This window comes from Oncorhynchus nerka, unplaced genomic scaffold (genome assembly GCF_034236695.1).
Source record: "Oncorhynchus nerka isolate Pitt River unplaced genomic scaffold, Oner_Uvic_2.0 unplaced_scaffold_870, whole genome shotgun sequence".
In the NCBI taxonomy this organism is placed as follows: domain Eukaryota; kingdom Metazoa; phylum Chordata; class Actinopteri; order Salmoniformes; family Salmonidae; genus Oncorhynchus; species Oncorhynchus nerka.
The window spans coordinates 126677-142500 of record NW_027040415.1 but is presented as its reverse complement, the minus strand read 5'-3'; the positions used below and the strand labels follow the sequence as shown (position 1 = coordinate 142500).

Sequence of the window (15824 nt, the reverse complement as noted above, 5' to 3'; positions counted from 1 at the left end):
ACCTGTTCTAGTTAGGGTTAATCTAGTTAGGGTTAATAATGACCTGTTCTAGTTAGGGTTAATAATGACCTGTTCTAGTTAGGGTTAATAATGACCTGTTCTAGTTAGGGTTAATAATGACCTGTTCTAGTTAGGGTTAGTAATGACCTGTTCTAGTTAGGGTTAATAATGACCTGTTCTAGTTAGGGTTAGTAATGACCTGTTCTAGTTAGGGTTAATAATGACCTGTTCTAGTTAGGGTTAATAATGACCTGTTCTAGTTAGGGTTAATAATGACCTGTTCTAGTTAGGGTTAATAATGACCTGTTCTAGTTAGGGTTAATAATGACCTGTTCTAGTTAGGGTTAATAATGACCTGTTCTAGTTAGGGTTAATAATGACCTGTTCTAGTTAGGGTTAATAATGACCTGTTCTAGTTAGGGTTAATAATGACCTGTTCTAGTTAGGGTTAGTAATGACCTGTTCTAGTTAGGGTTAATAATGACCTGTTCTAGTTAGGGTTAATAATGACCTGTTCTAGTTAGGGTTAATAATGACCTGTTCTAGTTAGGGTTAATAATGACCTGTTCTAGTTAGGGTTAATAATGACCTGTTCTAGTTAGGGTTAGTAATGACCTGTTCTAGTTAGGGTTAATAATGACCTGTTCTAGTTAGGGTTAATAATGACCTGTTCTAGTTAGGGTTAGTAATGACCTGTTCCAGTTAGGGTTAATAATGACCTGTTCTAGTTAGGGTTAATAATGACCTGTTCTAGTTAGGGTTAGTAATGACCTGTTCTAGTTAGGGTTCATAATGACCTGTTCTAGTTAGGGTTAGTAATGACCTGTTCTAGTTAGGGTTAATAATGACCTGTTCTAGTTAGGGTTAATAATGACCTGTTCTAGTTAGGGTTAATAATGACCTGTTCTAGTTAGGGTTAGTAATGACCTGTTCTAGTTAGGGTTAATAATGACCTGTTCTAGATAGGGTTAATAATGACCTGTTCTAGTTAGGGTTAATAATGACCTGTTCTAGTTAGGGTTAATAATGACCTGTTCTAGTTAGGGTTAGTAATGACCTGTTCTAGTTAGGGTTAATAATGACCTGTTCTAGTTAGGGTTAGTAATGACCTGTTCTAGTTAGGGTTAATAATGACCTGTTCTAGTTAGGGTTAATAATGACCTGTTCTAGTTAGGGTTAATAATGACCTGTTCTAGTTAGGGTTAGTAATGACCTGTTCTAGTTAGGGTTAATAATGACCTGTTCTAGTTAGGGTTAATAATGACCTGTTCTAGTTAGGGTTAGTAATGACCTGTTCTAGTTAGGGTTAGTAATGACCTGTTCTAGGTAGGGTTAGTAATGACCTGTTCTAGTTAGGGTTAATAATGACCTGTTCTAGTTAGGGTTAATAATGACCTGTTCTAGTTAGGGTTAATAATGACCTGTTCTAGTTAGGGTTAATAATGACCTGTTCTAGTTAGGGTTAATAATGACCTGTTCTAGTTAGGGTTAATAATGACCTGTTCTAGTTAGGGTTAATAATGACCTGTTCTAGTTAGGGTTAATAATGACCTGTTCTAGTTAGGGTTAATAATGACCTGTTCTAGTTAGGGTTAGTAATGACCTGTTCTAGTTAGGGTTAATAATGACCTGTTCTAGTTAGGGTTAGTAATGACCTGTTCTAGTTAGGGTTAATAATGACCTGTTCTAGTTAGGGTTAATAATGACCTGTTCTAGTTAGGGTTAATAATGACCTGTTCTAGTTAGGGTTAATAATGACCTGTTCTAGTTAGGGTTAATAATGACCTGTTCTAGTTAGGGTTAATAATGACCTGTTCTAGTTAGGGTTAATAATGACCTGTTCTAGTTAGGGTTAATAATGACCTGTTCTAGTTAGGGTTAGTAATGACCTGTTCTAGTTAGGGTTAATAATGACCTGTTCTAGTTAGGGTTAATAATGACCTGTTCTAGTTAGGGTTAATAATGACCTGTTCTAGTTAGGGTTAATAATGACCTGTTCTAGTTAGGGTTAATAATGACCTGTTCTAGTTAGGGTTAGTAATGACCTGTTCTAGTTAGGGTTAATAATGACCTGTTCTAGTTAGGGTTAATAATGACCTGTTCTAGTTAGGGTTAGTAATGACCTGTTCAGTTAGGGTTAATAATGACCTGTTCTAGTTAGGGTTAATAATGACCTGTTCTAGTTAGGGTTAGTAATGACCTGTTCTAGTTAGGGTTCATAATGACCTGTTCTAGTTAGGGTTAGTAATGACCTGTTCTAGTTAGGGTTAATAATGACCTGTTCTAGTTAGGGTTAATAATGACCTGTTCTAGTTAGGGTTAATAATGACCTGTTCTAGTTAGGGTTAGTAATGACCTGTTCTAGTTAGGGTTAATAATGACCTGTTCTAGATAGGGTTAATAATGACCTGTTCTAGTTAGGGTTAATAATGACCTGTTCTAGTTAGGGTTAATAATGACCTGTTCTAGTTAGGGTTAGTAATGACCTGTTCTAGTTAGGGTTAATAATGACCTGTTCTAGTTAGGGTTAGTAATGACCTGTTCTAGTTAGGGTTAATAATGACCTGTTCTAGTTAGGGTTAATAATGACCTGTTCTAGTTAGGGTTAATAATGACCTGTTCTAGTTAGGGTTAGTAATGACCTGTTCTAGTTAGGGTTAATAATGACCTGTTCTAGTTAGGGTTAATAATGACCTGTTCTAGTTAGGGTTAATAATGACCTGTTCTAGTTAGGGTTAGTAATGACCTGTTCTAGTTAGGGTTAATAATGACCTGTTCTAGTTAGGGTTAGTAATGACCTGTTCTAGTTAGGGTTAATAATGACCTGTTCTAGTTAGGGTTAATAATGACCTGTTCTAGTTAGGGTTAATAATGACCTGTTCTAGTTAGGGTTAGTAATGACCTGTTCTAGTTAGGGTTAATAATGACCTGTTCTAGTTAGGGTTAGTAATGACCTGTTCTAGATAGGGTTAATAATGACCTGTTCTAGGTAGGGTTAGTAATGACCTGTTCTAGTTAGGGTTAGTAATGACCTGTTCTAGTTAGGGTTAATAATGACCTGTTCTAGTTAGGGTTAATAATGACCTGTTCTAGTTAGGGTTAATAATGACCTGTTCTAGTTCAAGGCCTGTTAAACAGCCACCACTAGTCAGCTTCTATCTCAAGGCCATCAGACTGTTAAACAGCCACCACTAGTCAGCTTCTATCTCAAGGCCATCAGACTGTTAAACAGCCACCACTAGTCAGCTTCTATCTCAAGGCCATCAGCCTGTTAAACAGCCACCACTAGTCAGCTTCTATCTCAAGGCCTGTTAAACAGCCACCACTAGTCAGCTTCTATCTCAAGGCCTGTTAAACAGCCACCACTAGTCAGCTTCTATCTCAAGGCCATCAGACTGTTAAACAGCCACCACTAGTCAGCTTCTATCTCAAGGCCATCAGACTGTTAAACAGCCACCACTAGTCAGCTTCTATCTCAAGGCCTGTTAAACAGCCACCACTAGTCAGCTTCTATCTCAAGGCCTGTTAAACAGCCACCACTAGTCAGCTTCTATCTCAAGGCCTGTTAAACAGCCACCACTAGTCAGCTTCTATCTCAAGGCCATCAGCCTGTTAAACAGCCACCACTAGTCAGCTTCTATCTCAAGGCCATCAGACTGTTAAACAGCCACCACTAGTCAGCTTCTATCTCAAGGCCATCAGACTGTTAAACAGCCACCACTAGTCAGCTTCTATCTCAAGGCCATCAGACTGTTAAACAGCCACCACTAGTCAGCTTCTATCTCAAGGCCATCAGACTGTTAAACAGCCACCACTAGTCAGCTTCTATCTCAAGGCCATCAGACTGTTAAACAGCCACCACTAGTCAGCTTCTATCTCAAGGCCATCAGCCTGTTAAACAGCCACCACTAGTCAGCTTCTATCTCAAGGCCATCAGCCTGTTAAACAGCCACCACTAGTCAGCTTCTATCTCAAGGCCATCAGCCTGTTAAACAGCCACCACTAGTCAGCTTCTATCTCAAGGCCATCAGACTGTTAAACAGCCACCACTAGTCAGCTTCTATCTCAAGGCCATCAGACTGTTAAACAGCCACCACTAGTCAGCTTCTATCTCAAGGCCATCAGACTGTTAAACAGCCACCACTAGTCAGCTTCTATCTCAAGGCCATCAGCCTGTTAAACAGCCACCACTAGTCAGCTTCTATCTCAAGGCCATCAGCCTGTTAAACAGCCACCACTAGTCAGCTTCTATCTCAAGGCCTGTTAAACAGCCACCACTAGTCAGCTTCTATCTCAAGGCCATCAGCCTGTTAAACAGCCACCACTAGTCAGCTTCTATCTCAAGGCCATCAGACTGTTAAACAGCCACCACTAGTCAGCTACTATCTCAAGGCCATCAGCCTGTTAAACAGCCACCACTAGTCAGCTTCTATCTCAAGGCCATCAGACTGTTAAACAGCCACCACTAGTCAGCTTCTATCTCAAGGCCATCAGACTGTTAAACAGCCACCACTAGTCAGCTTCTATCTCAAGGCCATCAGACTGTTAAACAGCCACCACTAGTCAGCTTCTATCTCAAGGCCATCAGCCTGTTAAACAGCCACCACTAGTCAGCTTCTATCTCAAGGCCATCAGCCTGTTAAACAGCCACCACTAGTCAGCTTCTATCTCAAGGCCTGTTAAACAGCCACCACTAGTCAGCTTCTATCTCAAGGCCATCAGCCTGTTAAACAGCCACCACTAGTCAGCTTCTATCTCAAGGCCATCAGCCTGTTAAACAGCCACCACTAGTCAGCTTCTATCTCAAGGCCATCAGACTGTTAAACAGCCACCACTAGTCAGCTTCTATCTCAAGGCCATCAGCCTGTTAAACAGCCACCACTAGTCAGCTTCTATCTCAAGGCCATCAGCCTGTTAAACAGCCACCACTAGTCAGCTTCTATCTCAAGGCCTGTTAAACAGCCACCACTAGTCAGCTTCTATCTCAAGGCCTGTTAAACAGCCACCACTAGTCAGCTTCTATCTCAAGGCCTGTTAAACAGCCACCACTAGTCAGCTTCTATCTCAAGGCCATCAGACTGTTAAACAGCCACCACTAGTCAGCTTCTATCTCAAGGCCATCAGCCTGTTAAACAGCCACCACTAGTCAGCTTCTATCTCAAGGCCATCAGACTGTTAAACAGCCACCACTAGTCAGCTTCTATCACTAGCCACATTATATAATGTTTACATACCCTACATTACCCATCTCATATGTATATACTGTACTCGATACCATCTACTGCATCTTGTTTACATACCCTACATTACCCATCTCATATGTATATACTGTACTCGATACCATCTACTGCATCTTGTTTACATACCCTATATTACCCATCTCATATGTATATACTGTACTCTATACCATCTACTGCATCTTGTTTACATACCCTATATTACTCATCTCATATGTATATACTGTACTCTATACCATCTACTGCATCTTGTTTACATACCCTACATTACTCATCTCATATGTATATACTGTACTCTATACCATCTACTGCATCTTGTTTACATACCCTACATTACTCATCTCATATGTATATACTGTACTCTATACCATCTACTGCATCTTGTTTACATACCCTACATTATCCATCTCATATGTATATACTGTACTCGATACCATCTACTGCATCTAGCCATCTTTATGTAATAAATGTATCACTAGCCACATTATATAATGTTTACATACCCTACATTACCCATCTCATATGTATATACTGTACTCTATACCATCTACTGCATCTTGTTTACATACCCTACATTACTCATCTCATATGTATATACTGTACTCTATACCATCTACTGCATCTAGCCATCTTTATGTAATACATGTATCACTAGCCACGTTATATAATGTTTACATACCCTACATTACTCATCTCATATGTATATACTGTACTCGATACCATCTACTGCATCTTGCCTATGCCGTTCTGTACCATCACTCATTCATATATCTTTATGTACATATTCTTTATCCCCTTACACTTGTGTGTATAAGGTAGTAGTTGTGAAATTGTTAGATTACTTGTAGATATTACTGCGTTGTCGGAACTAGAAGCACAAGCATTTCGCTACACTCGCATTAACATCTGCTAACCATGTGACTGTGACCATTAACATCTGCTAACCATGTGACCATTAACATCTGCTAACCATGTGACCATTAACATCTGCTAACCATGTGACCAATAACATCTGCTAACCATGTGTATGTGACCATTAACATCTGCTAACCATGTGACCATTAACATCTGCTAACCATGTGACCATTAACATCTGCTAACCATGTGACCATTAACATCTGCTAACCATGTGACCAATAACATCTGCTAACCATGTGACCAATAACATCTGCTAACCATGTGACCATTAACATCTGCTAACCATGTGACCATTAACATCTGCTAACCATGTGACCAATAACATCTGCTAACCATGTGACCAATAACATCTGCTAACCATGTGACTGTGACCATTAACATCTGCTAACCATGTGACTGTGACCATTAACATCTGCTAACCATGTGACCATTAACATCTGCTAACCATGTGACTGTGACCATTAACATCTGCTAACCATGTGACCATTAACATCTGCTAACCATTAACATCTGCTAACCATTAACATCTGCTAACCATGTAACCATTAACATCTGCTAACCATGTGACCATTAACATCTGCTAACCATGTGACCAATAACATCTGCTAACCATGTGACTGTGACCATTAACATCTGCTAACCATGTGACCATTAACATCTGCTAACCATTAACATCTGCTAACCATTAACATCTGCTAACCATGTGACCATTAACATCTGCTAACCATGTGACCAATAACATCTGCTAACCATGTGACCATTAACATCTGCTAACCATGTGACCATTAACATCTGCTAACCATGTGACCAATAACATCTGCTAACCATGTGACCATTAACATCTGCTAACCATGTGACTGTGACCATTAACATCTGCTAACCATGTGACCATTAACATCTGCTAACCATGTGACTGTGACAAGTAAAATTAGATTTTGTTTTTAAATCTCCACCACTAATAAACTGTGGAGCTTCTCAAAGTAAATGTTTTCTTCACCTCAAAACAGCAAGTAAACAAAGTATTTTTTTATTTTAATTTTTTACATCCGTTGAGAATTACAATAATAGTTCCTCAATGTATTTGCAAAAAAATCCTTCCAGCTCTCTCCCTTTCGATAACCACTCAGAGTGAAAGAGAAACATTTCATGCTCTGATCTGAGAATTGAACCCTGTGGTACCCCCATAGAGACTGAAAGAAGGAGTGTTGTATGGCATTGAAGCTTGTTTGGAGGTTTGTTAACACAGTGTCCAAAGAAGGGCCAGATGTATACAGAATGGTGTCGTCTCGTCATGCTCTGATCTGAGAATTGAACCCTGTGGTACCCCCGTAGAGACTGAAAGAAGGAGTGTTGTATGGCATTGAAGCTTGTTTGGAGGTTTGTTAACACAGTGTCCAAAGAAGGGCCAGATGTATACAGAATGGTGTCGTCTCGTCATGCTCTGATCTGAGAAAAGAGTCAGCCCGAGAATTGAACCCTGTGGTACTCCCATAGAGACTGCCAGAGATCCTCTCTCCTTTTTGATAATGTTAGGTTCTTATTATCCAACAATAACCACTCAGAGTGAAAGAGAAACATTTCATGCTCTGATCCAGTGGAAACATCATAAAATAGCCCGACCTGATTTACTTCTTATCAGTGGTTGACTTGGACTGGAATAGGTTCCGGAACTCATTTTGGGTTCCGGAACTCATTTTTGGGTTCCGGAACTGTTTTATATTCAGGTGTAGGAGCTCCATAATACTTTAGAGATAGTATTCTATAAGAGGAAGAGGAGCTCAAGCAAGTAGAACATTGAGATAGTATTCTATAAGAGGAAGAGGAGCTCAAGCAGTAGAACATTGAGATAGTATTCTATAAGAGGAAGAGGAGCTCAAGCAAGTAGAACATTGAGATAGTATTCTATAAGAGGAAGAGGAGCTCTAGTATTCTATAAGAGGAAGAGGAGCTCAAGCAGTAGAACATTGAGATAGTATTCTATAAGAGGAAGAGGAGCTCAAGCAGTAGAACATTGAGATAGTATTCTATAAGAGGAAGAGGAGCTCAAGCAAGTAGAACATTGAGATAATATTCTATAAGAGGAAGAGGAGCTCAAGCAAGTAGAACATTGAGATAGTATTCTATAAGAGGAAGAGGAGCTCAAGCAAGTAGAACATTGAGATAGTATTCTATAAGAGGAAGAGGAGCTCTAGTATTCTATAAGAGGAAGAGGAGCTCAAGCAGTAGAACATTGAGATAGTATTCTATAAGAGGAAGAGGAGCTCTAGTATTCTATAAGAGGAAGAGGAGCTCAAGCAAGTAGAACATTGAGATAATATTCTATAAGAGGAAGAGGAGCTCAAGCAAGTAGAACATTGAGATAATATTCTATAAGAGGAAGAGGAGCTCAAGCAGTAGAACATTGAGATAGTATTCTATAAGAGGAAGAGGAGCTCTAGTATTCTATAAGAGGAAGAGGAGCTCTAGTATTCTATAAGAGGAAGAGGAGCTCAAGCAAGTAGAACATTGAGATAATATTCTATAAGAGGAAGAGGAGCTCAAGCAGTAGAACATTGAGATAGTATTCTATAAGAGGAAGAGGAGCTCAAGCAGTAGAACATTGAGATAGTATTCTATAAGAGGAAGAGGAGCTCTAGTATTCTATAAGAGGAAGAGGAGCTCTAATATTCTATAAGAGGAAGAGGAGCTCTAGTATTCTATAAGAGGAAGAGGAGCTCAAGCAGTAGAACATTGAGATAGTATTCTATAAGAGGAAGAGGAGCTCTAGTATTCTATAAGAGGAAGAGGAGCTCAAGCAAGTAGAACATTGAGATTTTATTCTATAAGAGGAAGAGGAGCTCAAGCAAGTAGAACATTGAGATAGTATTCTATAAGAGGAAGAGGAGCTCAAGCAAGTAGAACATTGAGATAATATTCTATAAGAGGAAGAGGAGCTCTAGTATTCTATAAGAGGAAGAGGAGCTCAAGCAGTAGAACATTGAGATAGTATTCTATAAGAGGAAGAGGAGCTCAAGCAAGTAGAACATTGAGATAGTATTCTATAAGAGGAAGAGGAGCTCAAGCAGTAGAACATTGAGATAGTATTCTATAAGAGGAAGAGGAGCTCAAGCAAGTAGAACATTGAGATAGTATTCTATAAGAGGAAGAGGAGCTCAAGCAAGTAGAACATTGAGATAGTATTCTATAAGAGGAAGAGGAGCTCTAGTATTCTATAAGAGGAAGAGGAGCTCAAGCAAGTAGAACATTGAGATAGTATTCTATAAGAGGAAGAGGAGCTCTAGTATTCTATAAGAGGAAGAGGAGCTCCATAATACTTTAGAGATAGTATTCTATAAGAGGAAGAGGAGCTCAAGCAAGTAGAACATTGAGATAGTATTCTATAAGAGGAAGAGGAGCTCAAGCAAGTAGAACATTGAGATAGTATTCTATAAGAGGAAGAGGAGCTCTAGTATTCTATAAGAGGAAGAGGAAGAGGAGCTCAAGCAAGTAGAACATTGAGATAGTATTCTATAAGAGGAAGAGGAAGAGGAGCTCAAGCAGTAGAACATTGAGATAGTATTCTATAAGAGGAAGAGGAGCTCAAGCAAGTAGAACATTGAGATAGTATTCTATAAGAGGAAGAGGAGCTCTAGTATTCTATAAGAGGAAGAGGAGCTCTAGTATTCTATAAGAGGAAGAGGAGCTCAAGCAAGTAGAACATTGAGATAGTATTCTATAAGAGGAAGAGGAAGAGGAGCTCAAGCAGTAGAACATTGAGATAGTATTCTATAAGAGGAAGAGGAGCTCTAGTATTCTATAAGAGGAAGAGGAGCTCTAGTATTCTATAAGAGGAAGAGGAGCTCAAGCAAGTAGAACATTGAGATAGTATTCTATAAGAGGAAGAGGAGCTCAAGCAAGTAGAACATTGAGATAGTATTCTATAAGAGGAAGAGGAGCTCAAGCAGTAGAACATTGAGATAGTATTCTATAAGAGGAAGAGGAGCTCTAGTATTCTATAAGAGGAAGAGGAGCTCAAGCAAGTAGAACATTGAGATAGTATTCTATAAGAGGAAGAGGAGCTCTAGTATTCTATAAGAGGAAGAGGAGCTCAAGCAAGTAGAACATTTGAGGTGAAGGTACTCAGCTCCTGGCTAAGTCAAGCACTGCTTCTTATCCATTACTCAACTAGCCGACAGCTGTGTCTGGAAACTCTGAAGACCCAGAATATTTTATACAGTGTTATACATTTACTTGGCCCCGACTCAAGTTAATAGTTGATACAACATGTCAAGTTCGTTGCAGACAGGCCATATGAAGCCAATGTGATTTATAGAATATTTTATTTTTTTATCAGGATATTTTCTACCTGCAGGTTGCAATGTTTTTATTTGTTGGCTAGTGTAGTGGTGTAGTGGTGTAGTAGTAGTAGTGTAGTGGTGTAGTAGTAGTAGTGTAGTGGTGTAGTAGTAGTAGTGTAGTGGTGTAGTAGTAGTAGTGTAGTGGTGTAGTAGTAGTAGTGTAGTGGTGTAGTAGTAGTAGTGGTGTGGTGTAGTAGTAGTAGTGTAGTGGTGTAGTAGTAGTAGTGTAGTGGTGTAGTAGTAGTAGTGTAGTGGTGTAGTAGTAGTAGTGTAGTGGTGTAGTAGTAGTAGTGTAGTGGTGTAGTAGTAGTAGTGTAGTGGTGTAGTAGTAGTGGTGTAGTAGTGGTAGTAGTAGTGGTGTAGTAGTGTGGTAGTGTAGTGGTGTAGTAGTAGTAGTGTAGTGGTGTAGTGGTGTAGTAGTAGTAGTGTAGTGGTGTAGTAGTAGTAGTGTAGTGGTGTAGTAGTAGTAGTGTAGTGGTGTAGTAGTAGTAGTGTAGTGGTGTAGTAGTAGTAGTAGTGTAGTGGTGTAGTAGTAGTAGTGTAGTGGTGTAGTGGTGTAGTAGTAGTAGTGTAGTGGTGTAGTAGTAGTAGTGTAGTGGTGTAGTAGTAGTAGTAGTGTAGTGGTGTAGTAGTAGTAGTGTAGTGGTGTAGTAGTAGTAGTGTAGTGGTGTAGTAGTGTAGTGGTGTAGTAGTAGTGGTGTAGTAGTAGTAGTGTAGTGGTGTAGTAGTAGTAGTGTAGTGGTGTAGTAGTAGTAGTGTAGTGGTGTAGTAGTAGTAGTGTAGTGGTGTAGTAGTAGTAGTGTAGTGGTGTAGTAGTAGTGGTGTAGTAGTAGTAGTGTAGTGGTGTAGTAGTAGTAGTGTAGTGGTGTAGTAGTAGTAGTGTAGTAGTAGTAGTGTAGTGGTGTAGTAGTAGTAGTGTAGTAGTAGTAGTAGTGTAGTGGTGTAGTAGTAGTAGTGTAGTGGTGTAGTAGTAGTGGTGTAGTGGTGTAGTAGTAGTAGTGTAGTGGTGTAGTAGTAGTGGTGTAGTAGTAGTAGTGTAGTAGTGTAGTAGTAGTAGTGTAGTGGTGTAGTAGTAGTAGTGTAGTGGTGTAGTAGTAGTAGTGTAGTGGTGTAGTAGTAGTAGTAGTAGTGTAGTGGTGTAGTAGTAGTGGTGTAGTAGTAGTAGTGTAGTGGTGTAGTAGTAGTAGTGTAGTGGTGTAGTAGTAGTAGTGTAGTGGTGTAGTAGTAGTAGTGTAGTGGTGTAGTAGTAGTAGTGTAGTGGTGTAGTAGTAGTAGTGTAGTGGTGTAGTAGTAGTAGTGTAGTGGTGTAGTAGTAGTAGTGTAGTGGTGTAGTAGTAGTAGTGTAGTGGTGTAGTAGTAGTAGTGTAGTAGTAGTAGTGGTGTAGTAGTGTAGTAGTGGTGTAGTAGTGTAGTAGTGGTGTAGTAGTAGTAGTGTAGTGGTGTAGTAATAGTAGTGTAGTGGTGTAGTAATAGTAGTGTAGTAGTAGTAGTGTAGTGGTGTAGTAGTAGTAGTGTAGTGGTGTAGTAGTAGTAGTGTAGTGGTGTAGTAGTAGTAGTGTAGTGGTGTAGTAGTAGTGGTGTAGTAGTGTAGTAGTGTAGTGGTGTAGTAGTAGTAGTGTAGTGGTGTAGTAGTGTAGTAGTAGTAGTGTAGTGGTGTAGTAGTAGTAGTGTAGTGGTGTAGTAGTAGTAGTGTAGTGGTGTAGTAGTAGTAGTGTAGTAGTAGTAGTAGTAGTAGTAGCAGTGTAGTGTAGTAGTAGTGTAGTAGTAGTAGTAGTAGTAGCAGTAGTAGTGTAGTAGTGTAGTGGTGTAGTAGTAGTAGTGTAGTAGTAGCAGTGTAGTAGAGTAGTAGTAGTGTTGTAGTAGTGTAGTAGTAGCAGTGTAGTGTGTAGTAGTAGCAGTGTAGTGTGTAGTGTAGTGTAGTGGTGTAGTAGTGGTGTAGTAGTAGTAGTAGTAGTGTGGTGGTAGTGTAGTAGTAGTAGCAGTGTAGTAGTAGTAGTAGTGGAGTGGTGTAGTAGTAGTAGTAGTAGTGTAGTAGTAGTGTAGTAGTAGTAGCAGTGTAGTGTAGTGTAGTGGTGTAGTAGTAGTGGTGTAGTAGTAGTAGTGTAGCAGTGTAGTAGTAATAGTAGTAGTGTGGTGGTGTAGTAGTAGCAGTAGTAGTAGTAGTAGTGTAGTAGTAGTGTAGTAGTAGAGTCGTAGTAGTAGTGTAGTAGTGTAGTGGTGTAGTAGTAGTGTAGTAGTAGTTGTAGTAGTACCAGTAGTAGTAGTGGTAGTGAAGTAGTAGTCTAGTAGTAGTGTAGTAGTGTAGTGGTGTAGTCGTGGTGTAGTAGTAGTTGTAGTAGTAGTAGTGTAGTGGTAGTAGCAGTAGTAGTAGTGTAGTAGTAGTGGGTGTAGTAGTAGTGTAGTGGTGTAGTAGTGTAGTAGTAGTAGTGTAGTGGTGTAGTAGTAGTGTAGTAGTGTAGTAGTAGTGTAGTAGTGTGGTAGTGTAGTAGTGTAGTGGTGTAGTAGTAGCGTAGTAGTAGTGTAGTAGTAATAGTAGTAGTTGTAGTAGTACCAGTAGTAGTAGTAGTAGTAGCAGTAGTAGTGTAGTAGTAGTGTTGTAGTAGTGTAGTAGTAGCAGTGTAGTAGTAGTGTAGTAGTAGTAGTAGTAGTAGCAGTAGTAGTGTAGTAGTGTAGTGGTGTAGTAGTAGTAGTGTAGTAGTAGCAGTGTAGTGTAGTAGTAGTGTTGTAGTAGTGTAGTAGTAGCAGTGTAGTAATAGTGTAGTAGTAGTAGCAGTGTAGTGTAGTGTAGTGTAGTGGTGTAGTAGTGGTGTAGTAGTAGTAGTAGTAGTGTGGTGGTAGTGTAGTAGTAGTAGCAGTGTAGTAGTAGTAGTAGTGGAGTGGTGTAGTAGTAGTAGTAGCAGTGTAGTAGTAGTGTAGTAGTAGTAGCAGTGTAGTGTAGTGTAGTGGTGTAGTAGTGGTGTAGTAGTAGTAGTGTAGCAGTGTAGTAGTAATAGTAGTAGTGTGGTGGTGTAGTAGTAGCAGTAGTAGTAGTGTAGTAGTAGTGTAGTAGTAGAGTCGTAGTAGTAGTGTAGTAGTGTAGTGGTGTAGTAGTAGTGTAGTAGTAGTTGTAGTAGTACCAGTAGTAGTAGTGGTAGTGAAGTAGTAGTCTAGTAGTAGTGTAGTAGTGTAGTGGTGTAGTCGTGGTGTAGTAGTAGTTGTAGTAGTAGTAGTGGTAGTGTAGTAGTAGTATTATAGTAGTGTAGTATTAGTGGTGTAGTAGTAGTGTAGTCGGGGTGTAGTAGTGTAGTAGTAGTAGTGTAGTGGTGTAGTAGTAGTGTAGTAGTGTAGTAGTAGTGTAGTAGTGTGGTAGTGTAGTAGTGTAGTGGTGTAGTAGTAGCGTAGTAGTAGTGTAGTAGTAATAGTAGTAGTTGTAGTAGTACCAGTAGTAGTAGTAGTAGCAGTAGTAGTGTAGTAGTGTAGTAGTAGTGTAGTAGTGTAGTAGTAGTAGTAGTAGTAGTAGCAGTAGTAGTAGTGGTAGTGTAGTAGTAGTCTAGTAGTAGTTGACTTACTCAGTGACTGTCTTGGAGGACTTCTCTCTCTTGAAAGCCAGTTGGTATTTCAGACTCTCCACTTCCTTCTTCATCTGGGGCAGATCCATCTCATCCATGACTGCTGATTGGCTGGGGGAGGTTACCCTGGCAACCTGGGGGTAGTAAGTAAGTAAGTCAAGTTAGTATTCTGAACCAGAACGGCTCATAGAAGCAAATATCATGTTATTGATCAACAGGCGCCGAATACAACAGGTGTAGGTAGACCTCACAGTGAAATGCCGAATACAACAGGTGTAGGTAGACCTCACAGTGAAATGCTGAATACAACAGGTGTAGTAGACCTCACAGTGAAATGCTGAATACAACAGGTGTAGTAGACCTCACAGTGAAATGCTGAATACAACAGGTGTAGTAGACCTCACAGTGAAATGCTGAATACAACAGGTGTAGTAGACCTTACAGTGAAATACTGAATACAACAGGTGTAAACCTTACAGTGAAATACTGAATACAACAGGTGTAGTAGACCTTAGTGAAATGCTGAATACAACAGGTGTAGTAGACCTTACAGTGAAATGCTGAATACAACAGGTGTAGTAGACCTTACAGTGAAATGCTGAATACAACAGGTGTAGTAGACCTTACAGTGAAATGCTGAATACAACAGGTGTAGTAGACCTCACAGTGAAATACTGAATACAACAGGTGTAGTAGACCTCACAGTGAAATGCTGAATACAACAGGTGTAGTAGACCTTACAGTGAAATGCTGAATACAACAGGTGTAGTAGACCTTACAGTGAAATGCTGAATACAACAGGTGTAGTAGACCTTACAGTGAAATGCTGAATACAACAGGTGTAGTAGACCTTACAGTGAAATGCTGAATACAACAGGTGTAGTAGACCTTAGTGAAATGCTGAATACAACAGGTGTAGTAGACCTTACAGTGAAATACTGAATACAACAGGTGTAGTAGACCTTACAGTGAAATGCTGAATACAACAGGTGTAGTAGACCTCACAGTGAAATGCTGAATACAACAGGTGTAGTAGACCTCACAGTGAAATGCTGAATACAACAGGTGTAGTAGACCTCACAGTGAAATGCTGAATACAACAGGTGTAGTAGACCTTACAGTGAAATGCTGAATACAACAGGTGTAGTAGACCTCACAGTGAAATGCTGAATACAACAGGTGTAGTAGACCTCACAGTGAAATGCTGAATACAACAGGTGTAGTAGACCTTACAGTGAAATGCTGAATACAACAGGTGTAGTAGACCTCACAGTGAAATGCTGAATACAACAGGTGTAGTAGACCTTACAGTGAAATACTGAATACAACAGGTGTAGTAGACCTTACAGTGAAATACTGAATACAACAGGTGTAGTAGACCTTACAGTGAAATACTGAATACAACAGGTGTAGTAGACCTTACAGTGAAATGCTGAATACAACAGGTGTAGTAGACCTTACAGTGAAATACTGAATACAACAGGTGTAGTAGACCTTACAGTGAAATACTGAATACAACAGGTGTAGTAGACCTTACAGTGAAATGCTGAATACAACAGGTGTAGTAGACCTTACAGTGAAATGCTGAATACAACAGGTGTAGTAGACTTCACAGTGAAATGCTGAATACAACAGGTGTAGTAGACCTTACAGTGAAATACTTTCTTACGAGCCCCTAACCAACAATGCAGTTTTAAAAATATATATATAATAAATACGAATAAGAATAAGAAATAAAAGTAACAAGTAATTAAAGAGCAGCAGTAAAATAACAATCGTAGAGA

At 39.5% G+C, this 15824-nt stretch overlaps 1 protein-coding gene across 1 annotated transcript in view; it reads right to left on the bottom strand.

The window, feature by feature from the left end:
* Positions 1-15824, bottom strand: part of LOC135570964 (guanine nucleotide-binding protein G(I)/G(S)/G(O) subunit gamma-13-like) — a 47893-nt gene that overhangs the window by 17001 nt on the left and 15068 nt on the right. The window contains exon 2 of the mRNA XM_065016786.1: positions 14041-14174. Within this exon, the coding sequence (XP_064872858.1) occupies positions 14041-14138 (98 nt within the window). The 5' untranslated portion in view covers positions 14139-14174. The remainder of the gene's footprint in view (positions 1-14040; positions 14175-15824) is intronic.